Source organism: Vigna unguiculata, chromosome 10 (genome assembly GCF_004118075.2).
Source record: "Vigna unguiculata cultivar IT97K-499-35 chromosome 10, ASM411807v1, whole genome shotgun sequence".
Lineage (NCBI taxonomy): Eukaryota > Viridiplantae > Streptophyta > Magnoliopsida > Fabales > Fabaceae > Vigna > Vigna unguiculata.
In genome coordinates, this window is record NC_040288.1 from 8,338,915 (window position 1) to 8,360,088 (window position 21,174).

General features: G+C 35.6%; 3 protein-coding genes across 3 annotated transcripts; 2 read left to right on the forward strand and 1 right to left on the reverse strand.

Moving 5' to 3' along the window:
* Positions 1-1,363: 1,363 nt before the first annotated feature.
* Positions 1,364-10,479, reverse strand: LOC114167488 (UPF0160 protein). Its single transcript, XM_028052585.1, has 7 exons — positions 10,174-10,479; positions 9,501-9,647; positions 9,216-9,314; positions 7,786-7,977; positions 7,548-7,667; positions 6,380-6,451; positions 1,364-1,913 (listed from the first exon to the last, which is right to left on the reverse strand). The coding sequence occupies exons 1-7, from the start codon at positions 10,414-10,416 to the stop codon at positions 1,689-1,691; spliced, it is 1,098 nt and encodes a 365-aa protein (XP_027908386.1). The 5' UTR covers positions 10,417-10,479; the 3' UTR covers positions 1,364-1,688.
* Positions 10,480-13,538: 3,059 nt separating this feature from the next.
* On the forward strand, positions 13,539-14,114 carry LOC114165179. The gene is made up of 2 exons (XM_028049842.1): positions 13,539-13,798; positions 13,847-14,114. Exons 1-2 carry the CDS (start codon positions 13,539-13,541, stop codon positions 14,112-14,114), a joined length of 528 nt encoding a protein of 175 aa, XP_027905643.1.
* A 357-nt stretch (positions 14,115-14,471) lies between these two features.
* LOC114165180 lies at positions 14,472-15,124 on the forward strand. The gene is made up of 2 exons (XM_028049843.1): positions 14,472-14,719; positions 14,809-15,124. Exons 1-2 carry the CDS (start codon positions 14,472-14,474, stop codon positions 15,122-15,124), a joined length of 564 nt encoding a protein of 187 aa, XP_027905644.1.
* The last annotated feature ends 6,050 nt before the right edge of the window (positions 15,125-21,174 follow it).

The following is a 21,174-nucleotide window of genomic DNA, read 5'->3' on the forward strand; positions in this document are numbered from 1 at the left end:
AAGTGAAGAAAGAGGGGATAAAATTCTAGGGTTAAAAAAATGAGTTAAAAGATCGGTTTTATCAATTCACACATTCAATATTGGGTGTAGGAAGCAATTGCCATTGAGGAATTGGTAGTGGCAGACTTTGTTGATGAAGACTTTACATAAACTATTGTTACAATTGATATGTCTGAGACATGCTTGCTTTGAAAAGATTTCACTTGGGAAACCTACCACTGAGGAAACTATATTTTTAATTCAGCTGATAAATATTCTTTATTATTTTAGTAAGCAAATGATGAATGTTATGAATTCTCTCTTTTTTTTTTCCTCGGAGGTAGAATTGAAGAATTGAAAAAGACCAATTAATTTGTTGGAATATATAAATCAATAAAAAAAAAAACTTTTCTTACAATTTCGATTTAATGTTTGAATGTTTAAAATGCGCAATTGTTGTATTGTTTTGTGCAATACTCTGTCATTCAATTAACGTTGAAGAACTAATTTGCTACTAAAATGTATTTGTTAAACTAATTTTAATATAAAGTAGTAAAAGTTTAAAAACTAATTATTCAGGACTAAATCGTATTTTTTTCTATTTTTCAAAACTAAATTGTTCATTTGTTTACAAATTTAACGCCCAAATCGGTCATTTAAATAGTTTAAATTTAAAATTTAGTACAATTATTCTCCATTTAAGAGTAAATATAGAAACTATTCTTCTACAGAAGAATCCATACTTTCAATCTAAATCCCCTAATCGTGTACATTAAGTATAATATCTTGTATTTACAAATAAATGGAGCAATCCTCAATAGCAATTTTTACTTGCTCGCCTGCATTTTATAACCTAGTGTAATATTAGATGCTAAGAAATTGATATTGAAAACTTTTTACTTCCATGAACTAAAAAATCCAATCTAAGACTAAGGAATTGTTCAATTGTTTTAAAACATAACCTGCAGGTAAAATTATTCATTTAGCTCCTATGGTACAACAAATTTTACCTTTTTAATCTCTATTTAAATATCATTCCTTTTAGTCTTATTTCCTGTACTCTCTGAACTTAAATGACAGTAAAAGAAATTAAAAATAGAATTTACAAGTAAATGGTATTTGTAGAGACTATAATGAATTCCAAACATGCCACAGGGGTTCACAGTCTCCTCACTTACTATAATGGTGGAGAACTATGCACAAGAATAGTTTCCAGAAGATCCAATCACAATTGAGGCTTTGCCACAGTTTTGCAATGGTGCTACTAGAGATCATATGCTGCAAATAGTGTTCCTTTTTTCAATAGGAATTAGAGACACATTCATAGACCACACATATTACTATATCAAAGTATACAGTGACAGAAAATATGATAGAAGAAATATGGATTCTTAAAATTGGTTTATCGATTTCTGATGTTTCTTATGCTGTCTCAAGAGAACAAAATAGCCACAAGAATATTCATATCCTATAATAGATGATAATAACGATAAAATCAACAAACAACAATTATCAATAAATTAAACATCATATATTCATTATACATGGTTAAACTATTGAAAGAAAATATGGATAAGGTATACCCACATATCAGTAAATAAGTTCTTGAAGTTGATATCGAACAATCTTTAAGCCACTGTGCCAAGTCCTAATCTTGTTGAGTATGGAAAATTAATGATGATAGCCCTCCTTGGTTCACATGATCCTGTCTACATCTTCAAAGCAGCCCTTGCCATGGCCAAGGCACCATCAAAGTTTTGGTTTCCACCAATAAATCCACTCATGTGCACAAAAACACAGCCAGGAATTCCAGCCTCCTTTGACAGTTCTTCATCCCTTAATCCTCGCCACTGCAAGGGAAGAGCCTTTCGGCTATCAAAACTGTCAGGAGATACTGCAACTGCCTGCACTCTCCATTGTTTGCTTCTTTCATCCTGTAAATGACATTAGGTGATGTAAAGAAATATGTAAATGTGTAACAGAACCTAGACTAGATATATATTTATCATTTTACCATAAGATTTGTTAGAACTGACCAGGAACAACCCGTTCAACCGGAAAACCATTCCAGTGTCCAATCCATTTAAATTATAAAACTGGTTTTCAATTGAACAGGTGAAAAACTGGAAAAACTGGTTCATGACAGTTAAATAAACAATCCCTTTTTGAAAAAAAAAAAAACAAATGTTATTTTCATTTCTTTTCTTATCAAGAAACTTATTAACTTCAAAGTAGTAAGTTGGTTTATGTTTAATTCAACCTTGTATAACTAACCTGTAAGAAGAGATTTGCACCTCACTTATATACTATAACTTATTTGTGTACTTCTAATTTTTGGTAGTGTATTACTATATTATGAAATTATATCTCTAATGTTACTTTTCATATATTTTAATCACTATTATTTTTTTTAAAGTGGCTCATCAAGTGAACCTGAACTGGTGCCTTTGACTCATTCAATGACCTGACTGGTTTTCAAAACATAGATGTGAAGAACCTTTCCATACAAAAATTATAGACTTAACTTTGAAGAAAAATTCTAACAGAAATTCAATAAGTGAAAGAAATCACTTATCAAGTACTAAGGTTTCACCAATGATTCCAAAATTTCATTTTTGAAAAAGGAAAATGGTTGAAGAGCTCATATTGACTAGAAATAAAACTAAATTATAATATATAAGTTAGTAATCTCATCTTAGAAGTTAGTTTTGAGGAGTTAAATTAGACTTAGTCCACTTCTTTATATGGTACAAGAGTCATTCAAAATTTATCGTGCCAATGTGTTGGGCCTCATGTCACCAATTAATAGGTTCTCCCCTAGTCACACACTCGAGATATCTAGTTCTCAACATGAGAGGGTGTTGAAGAGCCCACATTGACAGAGATAAGGCCAAATTATATAATATATGAGTGGATGCAATGCAAACCTCACCTCAGAAATTGATTTTGTATGATTAAATTAGACTTAAAGTTTATTTCTTAAGAAAAATTGTATTTATTTGGTACTAAAAACCACCACTAGTACAAAATAGACTATCAACAAATATTACATTTCAATAAATTTTGACTTTTGATCCCCCGTTTTGATAACATACCAGTATTTTCCAAGGCCAAATTATATAATATATGAGTAGATGCAAACCTCAACTTAGAAGTTGATTTTATATGATTAAATTACTTAAAGTTCATTTCTTAAGAAAAACTATACTTATTTGGTACTAAAAACCATCACTAGTACAAAATAAAATATCAACAAATATTACATTTAAGTAAATTTTGACTTTTGATCCCCCTTTCGATAACATACCAGTATTTTCCTAGGCCAAGGTCAACGATAAATATTTTTGACTTTCTGATGACATCCCGATGAACTTCTTACTTAAAGATTTTTTAAGTGAAGGAAATTGTTAGCACAAAGAATCTAACCTATGCCCTTCAAGTGGACTATTTTGATCTTACTACTTGAGCTAAACCACATCCGCATGCAGTCATTAGAGTTTTCTATGTGTCAATAATGATTGTTGGAAGTCCCACATCGACTAAAGATAAGACAATTTCATAGTATATAAGTTAGGTGCAAACCTCACTTTACAAGCCGATTTTGTGGGGTTGAGTTAGGCTTAAACTCCACTTCTAACATGGTATCAGAACCATAATTAAAAGTCTATCCTAACGAGATTTCTTAGACATTCTATTCCACCCGCTATCAAGTCGCTATCGGACCACCCATTTCTAGACCCACGCACGAGATGTATATACTTCAGCATGAGAGGGTGTGTTGGAAGTCCCACATCGACAAGAAATAAGACAATTTCATAGTATATAGGTAGAGTGAAAACTTAACCTTACAAGTCAGTTTTGTGGGGTTGAGTTAGACTTAAACTCCACTTCTAACAATGATAAAGCCCATAGCTTTCCTATCTCTTTTTTTAACTTTTGTCTATTTTGGTGGAAATGGGATGGAAGGAACATAGGAAGGACTAACAACTTGCTTGCTCTAGGGAATGGAAATAGAGAAACACTTATAAGAAAAGAGAAAGAGGTAAGAAATAAAATTGAATGTATAATTGTTTGGTAGAGTAAAAATAGATAAAATAGAATAGAAATATATTTTAAAAATGTGATTTGATATAATTGTTAGCATAAGTAAATACGCATTATATCCTCAAAGTTACAAACCAAATGTAGAAACTTCTCAAGTATTAATCGATTAAAGTTATTGATTAGTCAATTTTTCAAATTAAATAATCAATAATAAACTTTCGATAATAAGCTATCATTGAACAATATTGATGTATGAAGGTTTATTTTAAACAATTTTGCTCATAGGGAAAGATGGGTAAAACAGTTTTTTACTCCCTTGGTAAACGGTGGTTACTGTCGTGTGTGTGTGTGTGTATTTATATATATATATATATATATTTATATATATATATATATATAAACGGTAGTCAAGATAAAACACACACACATATATAAGCACAACGCCAAAAAGCTAATTGTCGTATAATTACAAAACAGATATTGTGTACATAAAAACAGCCACAAGGCCAAGAAAAGTAGCTACCAACTCCACAAATTAAATAAACAACTATTGTTTGATGCTGCACAATTCAGCAACATATACTCCCAAAAAACAGTGATGTTGCTGCATAATAAGGGCAGTTTGCTGCTGCTACATAGATTCAGGAATATAGCCTACAAAAACTCCTACAAAACATCATCCTCGACTATCAAAAGTTCTTCCCTTTCCTCACTAACATCTTCAACTTCATCCTCATCTATTGAGGATTTCCCTACATGTTGACCCTGGCATTCAAGTTTCTTGGACCACTTTTACTTCTAGCTCCCTCATCAACATCAAAACACTCATGTACATTCATCCATGAAGCATGCATAACCAAGCAAGGACTTTCCCTTTACGGTTATCCACTCATCATCTAATTCAATACGAGACAAGTATATGGGATCATAGGTCTTTGTCTTCTCTACACTTTATCTCATCTCAAGTTTAATATTATATTTAACATACACAACTTTTATCCTTTGTTGTTCCAATTGACAATTTTTCTTGGAATGCACTTGACCAAATATACTCAAATTCATTCCGCATGCAATTCATTGCATGAGGCTAAAAATTCATATGGTTACTTGTTGATTCGAAAGAAAATATAGTGAATAAGCTACTCTAGGATATTAAGTGTGTTGTTAGAAGATTCTAGAGACCTCTTCATAATCTTTACTTTACGGTTAGAGTGCCAATGTACTACTTTAAATCAATGAACTGAATAAAATCTTTTCCCATTCAGATTAATCCTTTACTAAGTTAGTATCAAAGCTCCTAATCTTTGAGGTTCTACTTTTGCATTTCTTCTTTAGTGTCTTAGTTACGATTCCTTTTTGGGGTTTGCCTAGAGTGGACCTATTTCCTTTTGATGATTGGGGTTGCCTGAAGTGCACCTGGTTTGTGTTTCCTAGCAACCAACTCTGTCACTACAATTTCCACCATTGTCGTGATATGTCCATCACTTGAGTCATGACAAAATCAAAGCTACCACACACCTCCTCTTCCACTGCTAGTGAGTTTCATATGCCACAAATTTTCGATGCATGATAGCTCGTCCAACAACCATTCCCACTACTGCTTGCATCAGAGTACGTATCTCTCATTTGAAAGGAGCATTGTCCATGGCAACATTGCTCACATCTTGGCCATGGCAACTCCACCGATCTTTCAGACTTACCTGATGATAGTCACTTTTAATGAATGAAATTATCTCCAATGGGCTCAATTTATTAGACACATATTGAAGGGTACGAGTAAGCTCAACCATATTGAAGGAGAGGTTGTATCTCTGGATAACCCTAATTTCCAAATTTGGAACAATGATGAATCACGAATTATTACATGGCAATAAGGATCCACGACTACAAAAAATCAGTAGAAATTATATGTTTTACTCCAATGGGCCTATGAAATTTATGAAGACCTCACAAATACTTATTCTATGTGACATGATATTCTATGAAACATACAGAACTCTAATCTAGATCATAGCAGCAGCCTGTTGATGGCTTTTATATGATCGGATAAAAAAGAATCGGAGTTGCAGAAGCTGAATGTCTCCTGATACCATATCGAACCAGAGAATGCCGAAAAAAATGTATTCATATTCAAAACTGAGTGAATAGAAGATTACAGACTGAAAAACAATGATACAAAATGACCAAAAGTAATATTACAAATCCTATTGTAGCTTATCAAAAATATTTGCACCTCGAACAACATGCACCAATTAGTGTCAAAGGTAAAAAAACAACTACCACACATTATTTTGAGACTTAATGGAGGCTAGAAACAGAGAATAGAACCCGAGAGAAAATGAAAATAAGCAAATACCTGATATAGAACATATTTGATTGGAGGATCAGTTTTCAACTCCCCTTCAAGCTCGAATAAGTGCAGCTTCCACTGCAGAAAACAAAACACAAGCTAACAATTTCTGAAAGTACAATGCTAATAGTATTATGTAGCTGATACCCAGGGAGAATAAAAAACTGGAGGACTTGAAGTATTTTCAGAAGACAGATATATAACTGAACATTGGCCAAAGATGACCATTCTAGATCATAGCAGCAGCCTGTTGATGGCTTTTATATGATTGGATAAAAAAGAATCGGAGTTGCAGAAGCTGAATGTCTCCTGAATACCATATCGAACCAGAGAATGCAGAAAAAAATGTATTCATATTCAAAAATGAGTGAATAGAAGATTACAGACTGAAAGACAGTGATACAATGCTCTGGACTATATATACACGTATATAAATAATGCATTAACAGACTTAACTGATACAATAATACAGCTTTATGAAATTATAACATTTAACAGAATTATAATAGGAAAGTAAGCCAAAATAGTCGGTTCAATGTACTAACATAGATGTGCCACAACAGCTATGATCACACCACCAGGGATTTGTTTTGCTCCAAAACTACTAGTGTTGTTAGGTCACAAATCACACAACGCAGGAAAAAACTCACAGAAAACAGCTAGGGAGTTGAAAACAAGTATAGCCATCAACAGGAACTAAGAATCACAAGCTCGTATGTAAACTTATTTGATAAAAAGGTTATCATATCCTGCTTCAACTGATTGTATTCACTTGTGTGATAAGAAAATTATATCCTTTTTTCATCAAGAAATCATTGCTTCAACTGATTATATTTACTTGCATTATAAGAGAATTAGATCCTTTTTTCATCAAGAAATGTTGAGCTCCAGAAGATGTCTAAATAAATACACATTCAAGGATCAAACCATCATTTTCAGTATTAATATTCAATAATAAGAAATTTTGTACGTGAGATGAGATGCATACTAGTTAATTTTAGCATGAAAATTTACAAGATCCTCTAGCGTATTCGTCAACATGTTAAAACTGTTGAACATGTTCAAGCTTCAAATCATTATTTCTTAATATAGCACAGCTGAATAGAAATAAGTTGAATGAATCAAATTCAAATGTTAAACAAAATGTTAGAAGAGGCAAGAATTTTCAACTTACAGGACAAAATTTGGTCAAAACTAGAATTTCTCCACTAGGATCAACAGTCTGTCTTGCTGCTAAGGTCTCCATTACAATTGACCTTGCCGGTAACCATGACTTTACATGAAATCGAACACTCTACAAGTGAAGAGGGGAGCTATCTCAAACAACAAACCAAAATGTAAAACAGGCAAGATAATTTTTAAAACCACTTATTCCTGTTGAAGTTCAAAAAGAAAGTGCCCAAGAGACTCACATCCAGAAATTCACTGCCAGCAAGAGCCATGGCACGTTGAAAGGCCTCATTTTCTTTTTCAGCTGATTGATCAGGATCTGTCCAGTCCAAATTTAACCTCCCTACTCTTGAGGATAAATGAGTATTATTCACATATTTTGGAGGCTGGTCTGTATCATACCGATTGATCCCATTGTCTATAGCATCAATTGCCTGATATCATTAAACAATAACACTAATATCATAAACATGTAAGTTAGAAACATGCTGTTTTCACTGATCATCCATTTTGGATAGACTAACTAACCCCAAATTCACCATTAATTCCATACACCATCCTGCAGGCCTTTATCAAATTAACCCAAGAACAAGTGATTCATAGTTGAATGTCCCAAAACAAAAGTCAACCAAAGTCCTCTCACAATCAATAATTTGGTAATGAATATCAATAAACAAAAACTGGTCTACGGCATGAATGTACAATTTCCAGACATATGTCCCCATCAAAGAAACAAAAATTTGTAGCAGAAGTCATAGAAGTTAATAAGACACTAGACCACCCACAGACCAATTATTCGCAAAGCCTAGAATTAATTATTACCACACTTGTACTGTATATAGAACATAAATGGCTCTATGTGAGTATTGACATATTTCAACAAAAAAAAGTGGAAACATGGCATTCCATAACTACACCAGAACCTTGATATAATTGGGTTATGGTGCAAAACTGAATCCATCTTTCTCATTCTATTTCTATTGTTGAAAATCCCACATCAACTAAAGATATGACCAAAGTATATTATATAAGTGAATGCATACCTCATTATTCAAAACCAATTTTGTAAGGTTGAGTTAAGCTTAAAGTCCACATTTTATTATACAACATGCCAAATTCAAAACTATATATAATACAGATGAAATATACACTATACTTTGAAACACTCGCTATTGTAATGCAAGAAAAAAATAAAGAATGTTTGATTACTTGACCCGCAAATAGAAATGTTTAGGGCAGGATAAATAAGAATGGACACGAGGCATCAAGTGGATAAGCCTTGTCTTATCAAAGTCAGTTAACTACTTAGGTAGATAGACACATAGACAGAGAATGTAAACGAAGTTAGTTGGTTATTTGTTTAGACTCTCAAATCCTTCAAGCCCTATTTCTCTCCAGAGTTTCCCAAATCTAGTGGAGTCCGTTCAATATTTTTTTCCCCTCCTGCTAGTTCCCATTCTCTATTAAAAAGCATCTATCAGGATGTTTGACTCCTCTCAGCATCCATTTTCTGGATAAATTATTTCCTCAATCCCCTCAACCTAGATTTTGCTCAATTGGAAGAACATAATAACTAAAAATGAACCAGTACATAAGAGAATTAAATCAAGCAAGTTCATCCAAAGTATGCATGGAGACAAGAAGACAGGGACAATATTCAAAAATATATTACCTCCATGAAGCTCTTGTAAACAGCCAAATATATCTGATGGACATCTTGGTTTTCCTCATCTACCTTCAGTTCTTTGGCTATAATCTCCTTTCCAAAATGCTAGACAGAAAACACAAGCTAAATATAATTTTCAACGTATATTCACATTCAGAAGAAATTTTCCCACAAACAATTCAACATTGTACAAAACAGAGGAACTCACCACTGTGCAATTGAAGTACATGACATAAACAAAATGTCATAATAAAACCATGACCAAATAGGTGGTTTAGATGAGAATTTTACCTTATAAACAAGACCAGCACTGCTCAATTTAGTGGAGAAACCATGCCCAAAAACTTCTTCGAAACCCTTCTGATGATGATCATACCGATCTCGAGCAGGGTCATAGACTCCCCCAACATCAAGAACAGCATCAAGACCCTCCAACACCTAGAGATACAAAGTTTAATTTATGCAAAAAGCTTCAAACAGATATTACGCCACAAACTTCCACCCCATTCATTCGCTAAAGTCTACCCTAAACACATAGGGAAACATCAAAAAACCAACACCAGCAACAATATAAAACCTTAACACAACATCCCAACAAAATTTCCACTGCCACTCCCATTCATTCTTCACTGACAATTAAGTTTATATAAAGAAAACTCCCCCAACAAACCAAAATGCCGGCAACTCAAAAGGCAACACCGTTGTCCACATTTTCTCAGCAACTAAACATGCAAACCATTAAGGAAATCACAACCCCACCCAGAAAAACAAAATTTCTAATCAACCAAAAGAAAATAAAAGTCATATTTCCGAAGACCAAACCAAAACAAAATGTTTTCCACAAGCCAAACCCCCAAAAATATCACATTTCACCATCAACCATACAAAAAACATCATATTTCCTCAGCAATCAAGCAAAAAAAAAAAAAAACTAAAAACGAGTGGGATGAGAGATGAACCAAACCTGAGGGTCTCGGGTGCGAACGATTTCGGCGTTGTTGAATTTGTGAGTGAGGCGAATCATGAAGCAACCAAGGGCCTCGTCGCAGTGAAAGCTTCCATTGTGCGTGCCCACGCGCTTCAGAGGCGCGTGAACGGGAGACCCAGAAGAGAAGGAGAGTGATGTTTGGTTTGCCATGAGAAGAAGTGGAAGTGTGTGTTTGAGAAAATGGGATTTGATAAATGGTTGTGCTGTCACAGCCCACATGCCAGCCTTTCTTTACTTTCTTCCAACACTCATTCTTCTTCCATTCTTATACAAAACCCTGTTTTCTGCATTTTGTAGGGTTTAAACCAATGTCTTTACAAATTCTTTTTTTTAGACTTCATTTTCTTTACCAACTTTATATTAATTTTTCATTTTCTTTTTTTTTCTATTCCAATTTTGTGGGGTGCAATTTACTACATGAGATACTAACTTGGCTTTCTGAAAAAATAAGCATTTTTATTTATAATGTTGATAAAATAAATAAATGTACCTTAGTAATTTATATAATAAAAAGTTCATTAAATATTATAGTGTAATATTGGAACAAGACTTTAATTTTAAGTACTAAATAATATGTATAATATTGTATTTAAGCTTTTTGATATTAACCTTCACCTAAAATAGATATAATGAGGTGTGATTTGTAACTTTTTCTTCCTTTAAATATACTGTTTTTAGTTTTATTTACTAAATGATTATATTTTATGTGTAGGGTTAGAAATGGTTATATCTTGAAGGCGATTTCTTTAATAATTGAAAAATGAGAAATTGTTAGGATTTCTCAATTAATTTTTTTCCTAAGTTTATTTTGTTTTACATTTAATTTTTTTAAATTTTCAAAATGTTTTATTTTAAAATAATATTTTTATTTTTTATTATAATTTAAGTATTTATTTTTTAAGTATATTTTAATTTCTATTTATGTAAGACCCACTTTTCATTCTGCCCCTTTTTTTTAGGGCTACCTTAACTATTGGGCCTTAGGGCTGGCCCAGAAAGGAAAAACAGACCTAGTCCGCCCCAAACCCTAACCTAAGCTCACTTTTCGTAAACAAAAACCACACCTCCCAGAGCTGCTGCTGCCGTCTTCTGCTAGGGTTCCAAAGTTCCTCAGATTCACGCTTAGCTTGGCCATTGTTCTGCTCACGTAAGTATCTTTTAATGCCTACCGCCTTTTCTAGTATGGTTTTCGTGGTCACGGTTAGAAGCCCTGTAATAACTCGTTTTTGTCCGCTGTTCAGTTTACGAGTTTGGTTCTAGAGTTGTTGTGCTCTTGGTTCAGTGTCGAAGTCCCGTACGAGCCCATTTCCAAGTAGGGAAGCTCTGGGTTACTACTATATTCCTTGTTTCCATGTTGTTGGTTGTTATTTCGAGTTCCTGTGGTTGATGCGATGATATGTTAACTGTCAATGTATGAATGCTTTCTTCTGGTTTGGTGTGGGTGACTGTTGCAGGAAAATAGTGGTGAGACCTGCTAATCTCGCCCAAGCGAGCTAGTCTCGCTTGGCGAGATGGACAGGGACTTGCCCAAACCCTTTTACGCGAAAGGTCGCCCAGGCGACCAGCTCAGCTTTTGAGCGAGTGAGTATCTCGCCCAAGCGAGAGGGGTCTCGCCTAAGCGAGATCCCGCGTTAACTCCAGTTTCCCCTTTTCGAGCCCTTGCCTAGGCGAAGGGGGCTCGCTTGAGCGAGAACGTCTCGCCTGAGCGAGACCCTTCAGCCTGAGTGAGGGGCTGGGCGAGATAGTGCGCTGTTGGGTTGCTTTGTTGCTCTTGGATGATTGGTATTTGTTTAAGTATGATTGTTATGATGAGAAATATATAATGGAGTGTTATGTATGTGTGACATGATTCATGGATTGTGGATGATGGGTTTGGTATGAACTTGGCATGTGAACTAAATGAGACAGTTGGTATTAAAGTGGCATGATAACGAGATGAGTTGAAATCCTATGTGCATGGATAGGTTATGATGAGTTGGAATGAGTTGGACCTAGAAACATGAAAGGTATTGGCTTTAAAGATTGGCATAATGAATATACACTTGCATGGTGGATATTATTTAGCTGTATAATTATGTTTGGTCTGTGTCAGTGCGTAATTCCTTGGAGTCTCTAGGTGAGACTTTCGGGGTCGTGCTTCAGTGGTCGGGACGTAATTCCATGGCCCCTGTTAGTGGGTGTCCATGGTGGTGCCCCATCTATATAACTAGGTAAGGATTCAAGGTAAGCTTGCATCTTAACACTCTAAGGAGTTAGTTAGTCTCACCTAGAGCGGACTGACTCCTGTGGTGAGAGTAGCAGGAGGCCTGAAATTCATTAAGGGCTAACCTTGTGGTGAGGGAAATTGATTCATTGTAACACTTGTAACACATAGCTCGGGGGTGAGCAGAGGTATCCACCACAAGTGCAAGCATTCGCTGAATCCGACCAGGTTATACGTATCCGGATGAGTCGAGTCGTGTCGTAGTGTATTGCCTGAAAAGTCATAACATGCTGGGTTGATTTGAGTGTATGATATTGTGAAATTATATATAATTTGATGGATGAAATTTTTTGTGCTCTAGCTTACCCTACTTTTATTGTTGTGTGTTCGCTGTGTGGTACTCTCTTTTGCGATGAGCATCAACTTGTTGATGTGAGCAGATGCGAGGAACACCCGTGGGCAACAAGGAGGTGATGGTTCCACCGCATAGTCTCCATGGGCTAGACTTTGTTTCTTAATGGGTTTTCTTTAGGGTTATGGCCCATGTATTGCCTTATGCTTCATTACTCTACTCTCATTTGTTGGATATCTTTTTATCTGGTTTTCCGTTGGCATCGTGGTGTGCCTAGTTTTGTAGGGATTGTGTTAAGGACCCTAGGACTGCGCTGTTGTACTATCTTTGTGTGACGTTTCTTTTAATTTCGCTTAATAATTAAATGGGACGTTACATTTATGGTATCAAAGCGGTCATTCCTTAGGTCTGTGGACTTGGATGTGCGCTTAGCTTTCTTTGTGTCTTTCTGAGTGTTCTTAGTTAAATTTTTATCTTGTCGAGCCTAACCAAGTGATTTCCTTGTGCCAGTGACCTATGGCACCTCATCGTAGAACCTCCCAATCATCTCATGGAGACGCACCCGATATCGCCAGAGCAATAAAGGCGATGGTAGCTGTTATGACGCAGCAAAGCACAACTATGATGCAGCAACACGAGGCATCTATGCAGCGACAAGCAACGTCGCTCGAACAATAGCAGTTAGTGATGTAGCAGATGGAGGCTGCAAGAGTAGTTGCTGAGGATGCTCATCGGCAGCATATGGAGGCCCTCCGCTAGCTGGAGCAGAACAGGGCGTCTGCCCCTATGTTTGGTCTTGAACCACGACCTATAGTCAGGGAGTGGAGCTTGGAGGACTTTCTGAAGCATCACCCGGCGAAGTTTGACGGCAAGACTAGTCTTGACACCGCAGATCAATGGCTGAAGGACCTGAAGCGCATCTATGATGCAAAGATGTATCCCGCGGAGAACAGACTAGCATTCTCCGTGTATATGCTCACAGGGGAGGCGGAGCATTGGTGGATAAGCACCAAATCCATCCTGGAGGAGAGAGGGGAGCCAGTGACGTAGGAGGCTTTCAGAGAGAGGTTCCTCTCCGAGTATTTTCCAAACAGCATCCGGTTCGCCAAGGAGGTGGAATTCCTCCAGTTGACCAAGGGAGGGAAGACCGTGACAGAATCTGCTAAGAGATTCAAGCACCTTAGTCGTTTCTACACTTTACCACTTGACGAGGAGTGGCAATGTAGGAAGTTCAAGAATTGTCTCTGCGGTGATATCCGCTTGATGGTAGCTCCCTTGTTCATCAAGGACTTTGCTGCCCTGGTAGAGAAGGCCAGGGTGATGGAAAAGATGAAACGGGAAGTGGAAGGCCAGCACCTATAGCAACCACAGCAGCCACAACAGCCTCAGAGGATCGGTGGACCATCTGGGTCCAAACCTAGGCACGAAAAGCGGAGGAGGCCATATGATAGACCTCACCATCAGCCTCAGGGGTCTAGGAGTTTCTCCCCTCAGCAGGGCCGAGTGCAGTGTTATATATGTGGAGGCCCTCACCTGAGGAACGCTTGCCCACATATGGAGGGTTATCGTCGGTGCAACAACTATGGCAAGGAAGACCACTTTGGGAAGGATTGTCCCAACCTTGCCAGGGCAGTGACACGCCCTCCAGTTCAGACTCCTCACCAGCACCAGCAGAGAGACAGAGGCAACAAGCCTCAGGCGACGGGCAGAGTCTATGTTATGACAAGAGTAGAGGCAACTGGTTCAGGTAACCTAGTTATGGGTAGTTGCATGATAGCTGGTGTGTCTTGTTGTGTATTGTATGATTCTAGAGCGACACACTCCTTTGTGTTAGATGATTGTGTGAAACGTCTGGGTCTACCAATGTGCGAGCTGCAGTGCGAGCTTGCGGTGTCTACTCCGGCGTCGGGTCTGGTTAGGACGTCTTCCTTATGTGTGAGGTGTCCTGTGGAGGTGGAGGGACATAGGTACAAGGTGAATTTGATCTGCCTACCCCTGCAGGAGTTAGAAGTGATCTTGGGGATGAATTGACTCTTTGCCAATCACATTCTTATAGATTGTCAAGAGAAGAAGCTGTTTTTTCCCAACTCAGAGGAGCCTGTGTTGTTAACATCTCAAGGGGTTATGAAGGAGCTACAGGGGGTGCACAGGGTTACATAATCTTCACACATCTGGGGGTGGAGCAAGAGGTGAAGACGTTAGTGATACCGGTCGTGCATGAGTTCGAAGATGTATTTCCGGACGAGGTGTCAAGGTTGCCTCCCCACAGAGAAATGGAATTCTTTATCGATCTAGTACCAGGAACCGGTCCAGTGTCGATGGCTCCATACCGTATGGCTCCAGCAGAGTTAGTGGAACTCAAGAAACAATAGAGAAACTTATGGAGAAGCAGTTTATCTGACCTAGCACTTCGCCTTGGGGAGCACTAGTGTTGTTAGTGAAGAAGAAGGATGGGAGTTCGCGCCTGTGTGTGGACTACAAGTAGTTAAACAAGATGACAATCAAGAACAAGTACCCGCTTCCAAGAATTAATGACTTAATGGATCAGCTGCATAGGTCGTCAGTGTTCTCAAAGATAGATCTACGGTCGGGATACCACCAAATCTTGGTGAAGGCAGAAGATGTACAGAAGACTGTCTTCCGGTCGTGATACGAACATTATGAGTATGTGGTTATGCCGTTTGGTGTGACTAACGCTCCGGCAATGTTCATAGACTACATGAACCGGATTTTCAGACCGTTCTTAGATAAGTTTGTCGTGGTCTTCATAAACGACATACTTATCTACTCCAAGACTCGGGAGGAGCACACAGAACACTTGAGGTTAGTGCTCAGCGTCTTGAGAGAGAAGCAACTTTATGCCAAGTTATCTAAGTGTGAGTTCTGGATGGATGAAGTTCAGTTTTTGGGGCACGTGATATTGGTGCAAGATATTTTAGTGGACCCAACGAAGGTCGAGGCAGTGGTTAAGTGGAAAAGTCCTAAGTCGGCCACAGAGATAAGGAGCTTTGTGGGGTTAGCGGGCTACTATAGGAGATTTAGTAGAGGGATTCTCCAAGGTAGTGGCACCTCTGACACTGCTTACTCGGAAAGACCAACCTTCACTTGGACAGACAAGTGTGAGAAGAGTTTTTAGGAGCTTAAACGGAGGTTGACTAGTGCTCCCATATTGGTAATTCCGGATGTTGGGAAACTGTTTGAAGTCTACTGTGACGCATCTCATTTGGGGCTCGGCTGTGTTCTAATACAGGAAAAGAAGGCGGTGGTGTATGCTTCAAGACAACTTAAGGTGCATGAGCGTAACTATCCCACTCATGATCTGGAGTTGGCAGCCATAGTATTCGCTTTGAAGATCTGGAGACACTATCTGTATGGTGCTCAGTTTCGCGTGTTCAGTGACCACAAGAGTCTCACGTACTTGTTTGATCAGAAGGAACTGAATATGAGGCAGAGGAGGTGGATGGAATTCCTGAAGGATTATGACTTCGAGCTCCTATATCATCCAGGGAAGGCAAATGTGGTGGCAGATGCCTTGAGTTGGAAGACGGTGCACATTACACACCTTATGATTAAGGAGGTGGAACTACTGGAGAAGTTCAGAGACATGAGGCTACATGTGGAGTTGGGGTCTGAGTCCATTAGGTGTAGTACTCTTGCTATATCAAGTGACTTCTTTGACTCAATCAAGGAGAGACAGTTATTGGATGCCAGTTTGAACAAGGTTAGAGAACAACTTGGATCAGATGAAGCCAAAGACTTTGCTTTGGGTGATGATGGCATACTGAGGTTCCAAGGCAGAGTATGTATACCTGATGATGTTGAGGTAAAACGGTTGATCCTTGAGGAGGGGCATAAGAGTCGCCTTAGTCTGCATCCTGGCATGACTAAGATGTACCAAGATCTTAAGGAAACTTTCTAGTGGCAGGGAATGAAAAAGGATGTTGCACTATTTGTATCCGCTTGTCTGACCTGTCAGAGGGCAAAGGTGGAACATCAGAGACCCGGTGGGATTCTACAGTCGTTGGATGTACTAGTGTGGAAATGGGACAACATCTCAATGGACTTTGTAACCCATTTGCCACGAACTTTTAGAGGGCATGACACCATCTAGGTGATAGTGGATCGATTGACCAAGAGTGCTCACTTCTTGGCGATGAACTTGAGGATGTCAATGGCCAAGTTGGCCCAGCTGTACATTAGAGAGATAATAAGGCTTCATGGGGTGCCTTCGAGCATAGTTTCCGACAGAGACCCGTGGTTCACGTCTCGTTTTGGCAGACACTACAAAGTGCTATGGGTAGCAAGCTCACCATGAGTTCAGCTTATCACCCTCAGATCGATGGCCAATCTGAGAGGACGATTCAGTCGTTAGAAGATTTGTTGAGGACATGCATATTAGACTACCTGGGTGCTTGGGATGAGGTATTACCTTTGATAGAGTTCACCTACAATAACAGTTTTCATGCGAGCATTGGCATGGCGCCATACGAGGCTCTTTATGGCAGGAGGTGTAGGACTCATCTCTGTTGGTATCAGGATGGAGAAGCGGTATCAATACATGGTTTAAAAGTCCAAAATACTTTATGGAAATAGACATAATCATGAACTTAGTCACCTTGTTGGTTGTACAGTGGTCTTGTATGTTTCTCAATAATAAATCCATTAAAATATGGTTCCAAAGCATTTAGAAACCTAAGTAAATCATGTTATGATCATTCCCAATTGCCATGTAAGTCTTCAATTTATTTTTTTCTTTGCCATTAGTGCTTTATGATAAAAGACAATATGACTTTTTACGCTTTTTATGTGTCAAAATCGATGGGCCACTCTCCACCAATAGAAGAACTTGTTTGTCCATGAAATTGGTGTAAGTGTTCTAAGGTCTAAGTGACACATCATTAATAAGGTTTAAGTTCTACAAGGAAGCATAATAGTTTTGGAAAAGGTAGAAAGCAAATAGGTGAAATAACTTGTTTGTGCATGAAATTGGTTTTCCAATGAATATGGAGAAAATCCAAGGAAGGTTGTAACAAGTCTAACTTTATGACTAAGAATTTGTTAAATCATGCCCTACACATCTTCATCATTGCTATGTTTCACAACTTGATAATGAAGCATTCATTCATCTAATACATGTGGACAGTGGCGAAACTTGAAAAAACAGTTTAGTGGTGCCAAATTAAATTTTTTCAAATTCATTATATGTAACTTTGAGAGTTTTAGATAGTTGTTTTTCATAATCTTTAATTTTTGGATTTTCATGATGTTTTTCAAGTTTAATTGATGTACATGCATCACAAGTCTTCTTCTTAAAAAAATCAATTATTTTACTCTTTATCATAATTTTTCTATTATAAAGTTACTACCTCTCACCTATTTAGAAAAAATATGAATTTGTCACTACCTAGCGGTACACAGTAGATAAATTTATCACATGCAAGAAGAAAACATATGCTTAAAAAGTACAAAATAAATTAGTTCAAAGGAATAAATTAATTGATCTAAAATGTTCTTTAACTCATCAATTTTATTGTGGTGCAATTTTATTTTGAAAAAGAAGTAATATTGAAGGTAAAAATTGATATAAATATATATATATATATATATATATATATATATATATATATATATATATGAAAGAGAGATGGATATACAAATTAGAAAAATGAAAAAAAAAAGAGGAGAAAGTATGTATGAGATTTTAAGAAAAAACTTAAAAAATTAATATAAATAATATAATAATATGAAATAAATAATTTAAATACATATGAAAAATTAAATGAAAAAGAAATATTGGGGGAGCCGTGGCTCCCCTATGTCAAGCAGAAGGTCTGCCAATGCTCGTGGATACTGAAAGTAAATGTTACCAATTGAATACTACTATTATTTTAATGTGAAAATTTATGTGACAATTACTTATGACTTGCTTTCAATTATTAATATTTTATCACCATTGTTAGAAATTATGTTATTTTGTAGTTGTCATAAATAACTTTCATGTCACAAGCATCTATATATCAAATTAGACATGATTCTACTTTAGAACATTTAAATTAAAAAAGTATTTAAAAAATAAAAATAAATGATAACGTTTTCAAGGATGTGATCCTACAAATAAATAAAATAAATTGTTAATGTTAATGAAAAAAAATAATGTTTTAGAAACGTAAATATATAATTGCAAACATATTAAGTGATAAACATAATATAAAGTATTAATTTGATTTTTCATCTCCCTTACATTGTCTTGCTTCATTTGGTCAAATTGAGATTTTACAATGAGTTGTTGAACTTTGATTAATTAATGTTGAGATTGCAATTCACTTTGAAGTTGAGTGTTAGTCTCTTCTTGCTTTCAGATAATGTTAGTTGACTTTTGCAGTTTCAAATTTAAATCATTTTGCTCTTTTTTGTACATTCTCCGCTTGATGTTGAACACATTGTCTTTGTATAGTTTTTGTCATTGATACACTTCACATACCTTGCGAATGATTTGGTTTTAGATCCTAATACAAATGCAAATGATTTAACCAATGGTACAAATGCTTTTAAAATTTCTTCCCCATACTTTCCATCCACCTTTTTCAAAATATCCTATATAATGTTAAGATATAATAATTAACATTGACAATATTTCATAATATGCTAAAATAGTTCTATGAATATATTATTAGACCAAAAATAAATGTTTCATACATAAAATAAATTTAATTAAAATGTAACACTCAAATTTTAACATATAAAGCAAATCATAAATAACTCCTAATATTTATATATATACTTTTTTTATGGGCAAATACGTGATGTCTTGCTTACATATTTCAACTTAAAATTCTTACACATAATTCAAATATATACACTTAAATTTTAAAACTTGAATGAGAACAAATACAACATCTAAATCTATTAAAATACAAATGAAGTATTTTTTTTTCACTTGCCATAATTTTGTCTCTATTCCAAATACATCAAGTTTAATGAGATCTCATATATAGCTTACCATACTTCCATTGCACTTGATCATTCATCACTTTTTAATTATTCTTTCTATTGATAATAAACTAAATAAGGTAATATGATATTAGATTAAATAAAAGAATAAAAATAAATTTGTATATGTGAAATATAAAAAACCTTTACAAAATTTGCACAAACTATATGAAACATGAAAATAGCATTACCAATTTAACTATCTTTTTGACAATTGATTTTGTGCCAATAATTAATTTAATTTCTAAAAATAATTCAATATTATAATATAAAATTGCTTAAAAATAAAATTTAAAGTTAAGATATAAATATATAATGAAAGTAACTTTACTTAAAATGTGTAATAATTCATTTTTTATTTATTAAGGAATTTCAATCTTTGATGAGTACATCATTTGGTCTACTTTTGCTTTTGATGTATCTTTGAATCACATAATTATTTCATCGCATGTTTTTATTCTATTTCATCAAACATAATGCATTCTAAAAGTCATAAAATTATAAAAATAACAAATAGAAATTGTCATGATACATTAAATTAAATATTAATTACAAATTGAGAACATTTTAATCAATAGAGTTAAAAGTAAATAATTATCAAAATTTGAAGAAATATATATTTTTAAGAAATAAGATACATAATAATGATTATTTTATTAAAAAATAAAATCATTATTAAGAGAAAAATATAAATGTATTGGTGTAGTGTGGCTCTATAATGAGGGGGTTGAATAGAGCCTCAAAATAAAATTCAAAAACTATGCACACAAGTATAAAATTATAAACAAAGTTACTACTTGAAATTAAAAATGTAGGGATGGAAAGAATGCACACAACAAGTTTATACCAGTTCAACTCCACCTGGGGCTATGTCCAATCTCTTAATCAGTCAACAACTTTGACCAATAACGAGTATAAGCTTGTCCAGGTTATACGAGTTTTGTCCTTTTCAAGTACATGAGTGCATACCTCTCTAGGTTACACCAAGTATCAACCTATCCAAGTATACTTTTCAATCTCCCATTGAGATCAAGAACTATCAATTACAACAATAAGCAAATGACATTCTCTTAACAAGAGTGTACAACAAATCTCACAGATTACAACTTCACCTAGTGAAGGATATTACAACAATCAAGTTCTCAATCCAATTTCTCCAAGACACTATAGATATGACAAATTTACAACACTTTGTTCTTTCTCTTTTCTCTTGTTCATGTTCTTCACGTATGGCTCAACCTTCATTATATAGATGTTACTTTAACTAGCCATTGAGACTTTGAATTGTAGCTTTTCATTGTAATCTTCTTGATATGAAATGACTTGATCAATTCTTTGACTTAATTCTTTAGTTTGAATCTTTAATGTCATTCTTCAAGGCTTCAAGTCTGAATCAGTTGATGTTGTTCGGGATATTTTCTTTCCTTTTGCG

Coding starts and splice junctions, on each gene's coding strand:
- LOC114167488 (XM_028052585.1), bottom strand. CDS start 10,416: ATGTGGGCTGTGACAGCACAACCATTTATCAAATCCCATTTTCTCAAA. Junction 7,978..9,215: donor TTTACAAGAGCTTCATGGAG/GTAATATATTTT, acceptor TAATGATATCAG/GCAATTGATGCTATAGACAA. Junction 1,914..6,379: donor TCAAATATGTTCTATATCAG/GTATTTGCTTAT, acceptor TGTCATTTACAG/GATGAAAGAAGCAAACAATG.
- LOC114165179 (XM_028049842.1), top strand. CDS start 13,539: ATGTTTGGTCTTGAACCACGACCTATAGTCAGGGAGTGGAGCTTGGAG. Junction 13,799..13,846: donor GAGAGAGGGGAGCCAGTGAC/GTAGGAGGCTTT, acceptor TTTTCCAAACAG/CATCCGGTTCGCCAAGGAGG.
- LOC114165180 (XM_028049843.1), top strand. CDS start 14,472: ATGACAAGAGTAGAGGCAACTGGTTCAGGTAACCTAGTTATGGGTAGT. Junction 14,720..14,808: donor GTGGAGGTGGAGGGACATAG/GTACAAGGTGAA, acceptor ACATTCTTATAG/ATTGTCAAGAGAAGAAGCTG.